General features: G+C 45.9%; 1 protein-coding gene across 4 annotated transcripts in view; it reads right to left on the bottom strand.

Annotated features, from left to right (window-relative positions):
* Window positions 1-210: 210 nt before the first annotated feature.
* NPFFR2 (neuropeptide FF receptor 2) overlaps window positions 211-10095 on the bottom strand; it is a 41074-nt gene continuing 31189 nt past the window's right edge. For all 4 annotated transcript variants that reach the window (XM_075929401.2, XM_075929404.2, XM_075929400.2 and 1 more), the window contains 2 exons: window positions 3989-4088; window positions 211-2281 (listed from right to left, as the gene is read on the bottom strand). In XM_075929401.2, the coding sequence (XP_075785516.2) occupies window positions 1438-2281; window positions 3989-4088 (944 nt within the window). In that variant the 3' untranslated portion in view covers window positions 211-1437. The remainder of the gene's footprint in view (window positions 2282-3988; window positions 4089-10095) is intronic.

The raw sequence follows: 10095 nt of genomic DNA, 5'->3' as shown, positions 1-10095 counted from the left end.
TGGATGGACCCCTGCACTTATCTGGAACCTCAATGACTTCAGACGTTTAAGTGCTTGGACTCCAGTGAAGTTCTGTGTAGATGGAAGTCTGTGCCCGATTGATTGGAGGACAGGAACCTTAAAATACTCCTGTCTCTTGGTGGAGCACTGATGTCATGATATCTAGTACAGTTATCATCGAAATGTGCAACTTAGATGCTTGACACAATATACTGGTAAGATATTTCTTTATCAAAGATTTGGGAAAAAAAACAGAACATGATTCTGAGAACCCACCAAAATGGTAGCATAAAAACAGCTTTTCTTTTTCACATCCTTAATCCTTTTTATTTCTCAGACTGAGCAACAGATATGCTGAAATGACAGTCCAGTCACAAAATTAACAAAAGGAGCAGCCGAAAAGGGGAACAAATGAAAAGGCATAGTAGCTGCATATTTTATACCAGTTCAAGCAGGCAGATACTTTAAAAAAAAAAAAAAAAAAACAAGAAAACAGGCAGCATACAAAATATCCAGGCTAAAAGCAATGTGAATACAAATTACACATTTTCCTGGAAGCTGGGCGGCACGATATTCTACATCCAGAGGTATTAAAACATTAATGCTAGTCTATTAAGCAAATCTCTAACATGTGAATTAATGGCAATGGTAGCATAGCACAATGAATAATTTCATGAACAGGCTATTATGTCTGAGCAATGAATATAAAACAACGGTACGGGGAAGGGATCCTAATAAATGAAGTGAATTTAACAGCTAACTTTAAAATATGACGGTTTACCAGGTTATCCTCACTTTAATAAACGGGCACCGTTCAAATAAAAGTGGACGATTTTTCATTAGTCTTATAAACCATGCTGCTAATTTGCAGAATACAATTTTGATAGTGTCCAAAATTGGCTAATGAAAATGTGCCAGCAGAATCATTCCATGATTCTCACCCGGTCCAAACCCCCAAAGCCCGAGTGGATATTACAAAAATTAATAACCTCTTCAGAGTCTACTGTGACAAAACCGGTGCATGGATTAATAGCAAACAGCATTACATGCTCTGACACTTTTCTAACAACACTGTATGTAACCCTGTGTCACCTATTCTGAGAACAGTCTCAAACTAAACCAAAACAGGCCCGATTCTGCTCCCCAACACACCAATGTGTATTTAAATCCATGGTCTCATACCAGGTTTATGCTTGTGGGATGCCACTGACATCAGTGGAGTAGCTCCTGATCTAAAAGGGAGCAGAATTAGGCCTCATTAGGTCCGAGTGATCCGATATTATACACATTCTACATACTTTACAATAACAACAACAACGTTTTAAAATGTTTTGTTTTTGCCAGAGAGGGCTTAACTAGCATGACCCTCACAACACCTCCGATAAACTCTGCCAAGGGAAGCTGGGAATAAACCAGTTCATTAGTTCACAGCAAATCTCATTTTACTCCATTGTCGCTGGCTGCCTTCTCGAGGTCTTCCATCATCAAGGCCTGCGGCTTGTTCATCCAGTTCCCTCTCTGAACTGGCTTCCCCTCTTCTTGGGCATTTTGAGATGGCTGGCTTTCCAGTAGCTGGTGGGTGGTGGCCGGTAAGACGGCATTGCTCTGACCCCGCTGAGAGTAGAATTCCCGGCGCATCATTTCCCCAGAGCACAGCTGAAGCTTAAAGGCCGCTTGGAAGCCCCGGCGGAAGTTCTCATTGAAGAAGCCATAGATGATGGGGTTGATGCTGCTGTTGAAGAAGGCCAGCCAGTGAGCAAAGGGGTAGATGTAAATGTTGATGACCTGCAGTTGGACCTCGGTCAGATTGGCGTAGTCTGAGAGCATCATCAAAGTCCACAAGGGAAGCCAGGAGAGGATGAAAAGCAAAGCCACAATGATAAGCATTTTGACCACTTTCTGCTTCTTCTTGGACACAGAGTGGCGCTGCTCCTGGCTCTGTTTCCCCGCTACAGGCGCCGCTCTGTTGAAGAGAGCGATCCCTATCCTGGCATACATAATGACGATGAGTGAAAGGGGGGCCAGATAGATGTTGGTAAACAGCACAGTTGTATAGATCTTTCTCATTTCCTGGTTGGGCCAGTCCTCCTGGCACCAGTATATAGGGCTGGTTTGACTGCTTGAGCTCAGGATCACCCGGAAATATTTTTCCTCTTTTACCTGCAACATGACAGCCGACGGACACATGATGGCGATAGCGAGAACCCAGATGACGGCTATAATGACAATTGCCGTTGATATGGTGAGCTTCTGTTTAAACGGGTAAACAATGCATCGGAACCTGTAGGGAGGAGACGAAAGGCCAGAGACCAAATCTAAAAGCAGTGTCCATAAAACCCAGTTTGATCATTTATTTTAAGCCTAAGAAATACCTATGGGCAGTCAAGGGTAGCTCTGCTGACGTTAAAAGGAGTTGTGTAACTAGATCTTGTAACAAGGGGGTCCTCAAATTTTGGCTCATATCTCAGTAGAGAAATTGCCTCAATGACAGGTCCCCTCCCATTCATTACTGGCTGGGCCACCTCCCTGCCCAATGACCAGTGGCAACTACAGTAGCTGCTCGCAGGGAACAATGGCATTAGGAAAGTATTTCATGCATTTTTAGGTGTCTCAGTGTAATTTGGCTGCTGGATGTTAAGAAGCAGGAGCCGGCACCATGTGACCCATTGGTTATAAAATAATCATATGGAGATATACCATCTCATGGACCTGGAAGGGACCTTGTGAGGTCATCATGTCCCCTGCCCTCACAGCAGTACCAAGTACCATCCCTGGCAGATTTACCCCAGATCCCTAAATTGCCCCGCTCAAGGATTGAGCTTGCAATTCCAGGTTTAGTAGGCTAATGTTCAAGCCACTGAGCTCTCTCTCCCCACACACCTGCAGGTCACCAGGAACGTATGATGTCACACAGTCCACAGTTTGCCATAAACAAGAGGGTCAGACTCAGCAAACTGGCCAATCTTCCGTTTAAAAAAAAAAGTTAATTTTATGCTAATTTTGAACCCATAGGGCCTTGACCGACTCCCTCCTCTTGTTTCCCTTCCCTGCCCCTCGCTTAGGCAGGCTCCTATGGCGCCACAGCAGTGGGGCTGGCAGAAGCTGCTGGAAGGGACAGCAGTTACTTCAAAGAAGGCCAAGGGCAGAGTCAAATGGAGAAGAAAGCAGCTTTATTCATCCCTCACGCTCTTAGGAAATCCAGAGAAGGAAGGGGGAGAAAATACCCCTGCTCCCAAACTGAGATGAGGCAAAGCAGCTAGCTATCTCACCATCCTCCAAGGGTCTTCTGAGAAAAAGCCTCCCCATAGTATTGAATTGGCTGGTGTAGAGGCTGGGAAAGAGCATTTATAACATCCCCTCTAGCCCCAGGAGGGTCCAACAGTATCCTGGCTGGCGGATGGGAGAAAACACACATTCTTCATAAAAAATGGGCAGAGTGAAGGGGGAGAAGGAGCTCTTTAGAGTCCCCAGCAAGCTAAGCCTTGTGATCTTGGGCCTCAGCACTGAATTGCCTTCCCTCCTACTGCTGCTTTGATCTGCCACCTAAACAGAGAGTAGCAGACACAGGATCCGCCAGTGCCCCCAGGGCATTCTCTCCAGAAAGGGATGGGTGAATTCCCTGCTCTGCTGGGGGATGGGGACCCACCGGCTTTTCTCTTCTTCCCTCTCTCTCAGTAGCAGATCAGAGGGCCCCAGACTCAGAATACAAACCGTTATTCTCAGCTCTGCAAGAAAGAGATGGGAGAGCTGGACACACACCCAGGGTCCTCTACCATTTGAATGGAAAATAAGTCAGAAAAGAGGGTGATGGGCGCACTTTAACTTACGTGTGTCTCATCTGGTCCATCCATGAAACGAGAATACTCCCTACCTCAGTGCAGTGTGGGTGACTCAGTAATCGTAAAAATGCTTGGCGGCCCGGGGATGACGAGCAACAGATTGTTTTTTTCAAGTGAATAATTGGTTTCAGATCGTTACGTCATCTTACCTGTCAACTGCAATTGCAACCAAAGTGAAAACAGAGGCGGAGACAGAGATTCCTTGGACCATCCCGCTCATTTTGCAGACCGTGCTCCCAAAGGGCCACCCTGGAAGGTACAAATAGCCCCAGACAGGTTAGCTGCCTCCATTTCACTTCCAACACTGACGGTTCGAACACTGATGGTTCACTCCCAGGGCTGAGGTGCCACCCACAGGCACCATGCTGTCCCAGCGCAGGTGAATGATGGTGCACAGTGACCCACCACAAGGTAACAAAAGGGGACAGAGATGACATCAGAGTTCGGCCCAAATTGTTCTTCTGATGATCCTGAAAGCAGCACATCTGCATCTGAAGCATTAGCACTTAAAACAGCAACATCTGAGAGGAAAGGGAGCTAGATATTATTACTACAAAGGTCTCACATGCTTTCCATATAAATCCGGGACTTCACCTTACCTAGGTTTAGCTTTCACCTCCTCCTGGCTCCCCACAGTATGTATCAGTTTTGACACCATTAGAATTACTCAGGCCAGGTCTATACTAGACCCAGACGGTTGGCTTCAAGAACGTTTATTACCATAAGCCAAGGTTAGTGCTGTCTCCACAGTAGGAGGTCGACAGGCGCAAATACTCCCATTGGCTTCCTTACTCCTCATGACTATGAATACCACCAGCGCCAACAAGGGAAGGGGCACCTTTACTAGACCCACTAAATCAAACGCCCGAAGATAGATCTCCAGTGTGGCAATGGGAGATGTGGCCTTAGACTTCAGCACATCTACACAGCAGTATTATTTTAGAATACATCAGTTATTCTGAAATAACAGTTCATGTCTATACTACAAGCAGTCATTTTGACATTTAATGAGGTGGAAGGGAAGTCAGAGGAAGAGTGCTCTTCCTTCAACTTCCTGCTGTATAGACAGCACCAAAAGCCGAATTAAACTATTTCAACTTAAGCCAAGCATTGACATAGCTGAAGTTGCATAGCTTATTTCAGCTTTAGCTCAGTTGTGTAGACATGCACTTGGTTAATCACTGAAACTTATACCAACAATTTACACCCTGCCCTTTGCACGTCATCTCTGAATTTGACCAACAGAGTCTACTCAGTATAACTGAGAGCAATGGCATCTAATCTGGGAAACCACACACACCAAAGGGAAGAAAAGAGAAATGTAGTAAGAAAAACAATTAGGAGAAGATGTAGGAAGGAATGTGTTAAAGCTGATCTTATACAGATTGCTTCCTGCACCTGCCCTGGACGTGCTTAATTCCCAACACTGATTGCAAACAGTAGTAGTAGTAACTCTGTACCATTCTTCACTATGTATTTGCTGGCTGGTGTCCACACCCCAAACTGCAATAATGCACCAATCAAAAGATCATTTTAGGCACCATGTACCTCCCATTTCCCACTTTCTTTTTATTCAGTGAGCTGGGTACATGGCTCTTAAGGCCCTTCCAGATCTTTCCTAAATTTCCAGAGTGCCTTAAGTGTCATTTTGGGGCATGTGTGCATTTTCACTGCCATTTGACCAGTTTGAAAAACAAAGCATTTTAATGTTCTATTTAACATATTCTTCTGTGACTCATTAAAAATCATTAATAAATAATATTTTAGGAAAATATGCTTTTATGCAACTAACTCAAATCTAAATAAATAAATGCAAACAGAGGAATAAATAGGAGGTGATGATATATATTGCATGGATTTTCTAAATTTTCATAATTATCCAGCAACTTTATCTCATTGACCGGGTCACTTACAATATTCATATCATCATTAAATATGATTCATAGCTTGATATATAGCAGTTCTGTGATGGTCATACCTGTATTAAACATTTAGCATTTGTGAACCAAGAGAGAAGTTTTAGATCTACAGTTCGGCATATAACCTCCCCGTTTATAGAGATGTTTTATAGTAAAAAAGGAGCAAGAAAAAAAATTCCCCAGTCTTTAGTTTTCTCTCTGTCTGAAGGACAAAGCTAAAAAACTGCAACATCTGTCATCCACACAACTCCCATCCGTCACTTTCCTATCCTTCTTTTCCTGATATCTGATGATAATAAGATGGTAAAAGAGATGTTCACTATGTCCTTGCATCTATGTTTCCTTCTGATAAACATTCTGATTTTTCATGAGAGGTCTAATGAATAACAAACAACACTTTTATCTCTTGTAACTGTTTGAAGCACAAACTATTGATCGTTACTTTTTTTCCCTGGCTCTTTTTTTTTTTTTTTTTTTTTTAACTGTAATACACCTCTCTGAAAGAAAGGGTTTGTTTGCTCCTGGAAATTAAACTTGCTTACTTTACATCTAAAACAAGAAAGAAACACAGCTTCATGAACTGCCTACAAGATATTTTGTTTCTTGGTTTTCTCTTGTTTCTTAAATGCCGTGTTTTCCATTAAGCAAAACATTACACCAAAATTAGCAGACTTCTTGAGCCAAAGGGACTAATTTCCCATCATTCAAAGTTATGTGAAGAAATACATAACATTTAGGAGCCTGTGGGAGAGAAATATAGGAATATTTGGGAGGGGAGTGTTATACCATTAGGAATTTTTTATTAATGTTAAATAAACATTTTAGAGGGCATATGGGGAAAAACTTATTTAGATGTGTTAGATAAATGTAGATGTGTGTGCTCCTTTTGGTGGGCTTTATACTTTAAATTTCCATTTAACGATAGCAGCAAGGTTGGTCAATGGTCAGGGTAAAACTTCTTCTACTACAATATGGGTTAAGATAAGGCAAACATCAGATAAAGATGCCTTGTATTTTATATATTCCGACAGCAAAAATCAATAGTAATAAAACCAAAGTCGATGCAATGAAGTTATTCTTTAAATATTGATGGCAGCCTCCGAGATCCAAAATGCATGTGGGTGCTTAGGTAAAACATAAATTAAAGATTGCTTGGAAAACAAAGTCTTGGTCTTATCTTTAAAAACAAACAAAAAAAATCTATAATTCAAGGTCTTAAAAGTAATACAACCCAGTCCATGGCAGGCCTGGCCCAGTCCCTACCCCACCCCACCCCGCACCTGCTCCCCCTTTAATCGGTCGTTTAACCAGTAACCGATTAAACAGGATTTTACATCCCACCAATCTGACTGTGGGCACGAGACGTTTTGTTGATTTTGATTGTCTACTGGTACTGCCCCCTGTAGCTCCTAGGGGCTGGGGTTTGTTGTTCCTGGCCGATGGGGGCTGTGTGGAGGGGGGAGACTGGGTTCTGTGGATGGTGACTAGCAGCAATATTTCTCGTGGTCCAACATTAGATCACTCCAATGGGCCGCATGCAACCCACAAACCGCAGGTTGCCCACCGCTGCTCTGGAGGCTGCAAAAGTGGATTGGAGATTTTACAACAGTTTTACAAAATCTGTTGTGAGATTTTCTGAGGATGTCGGACTTTAACACAGCTGGGCGCAGAAAGGGGGAGCCTCGCCCCAGTACGTTCACATTCCCAGCTCTGGTTAGGACTTTTAAAATAATGAAGAAAAATTGAACTAAAGGCCAGATCTAAAAGCCAACAAAAAGATCTAAAAGCCAGAACTAAAAGCCAAGCTTCACTCTCTGCAGGACCACAGCAGGGATGGGAAAAAGACCAGGGTTGTACCCTCTTGATCCAGGGGGCAGTCTGTAAGTCTGAGTAGCCTCAGGGCATGCTATCTCCTGCCTCCAACACACATTCCCCTTCTCCTAGGGGGAATTGGAAGTGGTGGCAAAGAGCTAGCTATGCTGACTTTTTACCGTTGTGGGGGTGGGGTTCACCCTCGCTAAGTGTAGTCCGACACTCCTCACCCCCATGCTTAGGGTGACTATAGTTCCCTCTGCTGAATACAGGACACCTGATAAAATTACTCCTAATTAAGCTAGTTCAATGGCAGTCGGTCATACATTCACAGGGACTGAGCCCCTGTTACAAGGAAGTACTGCGTAGTTGGATGCTTTTTATATACCCTCTTATCTGTAAGGCTCTACAGTTCAAAGGAGGTGGCATGGCACACACACTCCTATACACCTCTCTCACATGGGGTGGGTGTGTCTGACTGACCCAACCCTTCCTGCCTGGCAGTTTCTGTTCTCCACACCGGACTGGGCCCCCCGGACAGACCCGCCTCTCCTGGTACCTGGCACAGCATCTTCCTGGGGCAACATGTGGGAGGCGGAAATGCAGGGTCACAGGCCCCCTCCCCAGATTTCTGCCAGGGCTTTCACCAGGTGGCCAGCAGCAGCCTTTTGGCCCTGTGCAGGGAGGCAAGGGATGGGAGCTGCTTGCAGCTGCAGGGGAGAAGCAGAGGGAAGGGAGGAGGGATGATCGGGCAAAGCTCATCTCTTCCCCCCTGCCACTGCTCCCACCTGGAAGTAGCTTGTCCCTTCCTGCCTGCACAGTGTCAAAAGGCAGCTAATGTCTCTAGGCTGCTGCTGGCAAGGGGCAGGAAAGGGTTAGGCCCTAAGGATGTTGTGGCAGACATCCCCCCTATGCTTTATGAAATGCATGTATGGACATAGATGTACAGAACTCAAAAGGTGCTTTGAGCAAATGACTTCCTGTAACCGATCAATCTTCATGCCTTCACCCGCTGGGTCTGTGCATCTTATTTCAGTGCAGGTATCATTCTTGTGTGCAAAGTTAGACCTACGGAGGAGGGAATACTTCACGGGGTTTACATGTGTGAAGGAAAGTCATCAGCGGAGGCCTCAGTGTCTGGGCAATCCTATGCAAATAGCCTTTTGTCCGTACGTCTTAGCCGTGGTTGGTGGGGAGCAGACATGTGACTGCCCATGCAATAAGGCAGTGTTTCCCAATTGGTGGTCCGTGGAACCCCAGGGTTCCGCGAAGCAAACATAAGGGTTCCGTGAGAACGCGGCATTGCCCCGCCCCCTCTTAAAGAGACAGAGTACTTCGCAGGTTTTTTTGCTCAACCAATTCTGGCAGGGCTTTTTTTTTTTTTTTCCTTGCCAAATTTTACCCTGGGAACCCTAGGGGGGTTCCTTGAAATTATTTTAAGCTGAAAAGGGTTCCGTGGACAAATAAAATTGGGAAACACTGCAATAAGGGAATTCCTTAAAAAGAATCAGAAGGTAGGAGGCTTTTGTCTTTGACTGTCTGGATACACCTGAGGAGGACCAAGCAGTGAGAAGCCCCAGAGAGCAAACAGGCCTTGTTAGCACCCGGGAATCACCCCCAAGGGGTTGTCCATGACCTCACCCCATCACAGATGCATAGAGGGCCACTGCCCAGGGAACCGGACTGCAGGGGCTGCGACAAACCCAGCCACAGAAGTGGCTCGGCAGAGAGATGGAGCAGGACTCAGGCCTGCGGGTGGGTGAAGAGGATGCTAAAACTTCTGCCCTGAGGGCTGCTGAGGAGCCTGCAGGTTCAGGGTGAGAACAGGCTGGACATTGTCCCCCCCGCCTGCTACTCTGAGGGGAGGAGAGGCCTCCCACTGCCAGGGCTGTGCGGGGCTTTGGCACATGAAGGGTTTGGACCCTCCTGGCCAGGGGGCCTTGCGCTTTTCCAGGGCACTAGCCCAGCCAGCGACAGTTGGGGGAGAAAGAAGCCTGCTGGCCAGACTGAACTGGCTGCTGCCTGGCACCCGCCTGCACTCCCCAACCACCGCAGCCAGGGAGCAAGGCCCTGCTGGTCAAGAGCCAACACGAAGCAGGGACAGCACCAGCGGAGGGGAGCAGCTCTCCCCGCGTGCTGCATGTTTGCCCTGCCACCCACCTGGCACGCCCACCCCCCATCGGTCGGCCACTGGACCATCCCTCCCTCACCACTGGTGAGCTGGCAGCTGGTGAGCAGGGATCAGGCCAGCAGCAGGACCCATCAGTATTGATGGGGAGAAGACAGAAAATACGGGACAATTTGCCAGTTTTAAAGAAAAATCATGACACGTGCAGGAGGCCTAAAATATAGAATCATAGAATACTAGGACTGGACGGGACCTTGAGAGGTCATCGAGTCCAGTCCCCTGACCTCATGGCAGGGCCAAGTACGGTCTAGACCATCCCTGATAGACATTTATCTAACTTACTCTTCAATATCTCCAGAGATGGGGATTCCACAACCTCCCTGGGCAATTTATTCCA

Source organism: Pelodiscus sinensis, chromosome 4 (assembly GCF_052426305.1).
Source record: "Pelodiscus sinensis isolate ZL-2025 chromosome 4, ASM5242630v1, whole genome shotgun sequence".
NCBI lineage: Eukaryota > Metazoa > Chordata > Testudines > Trionychidae > Pelodiscus > Pelodiscus sinensis.
The sequence above is the reverse complement of the archived record's forward strand: the minus strand, read 5'-3'. Positions and strand labels throughout refer to the sequence as shown.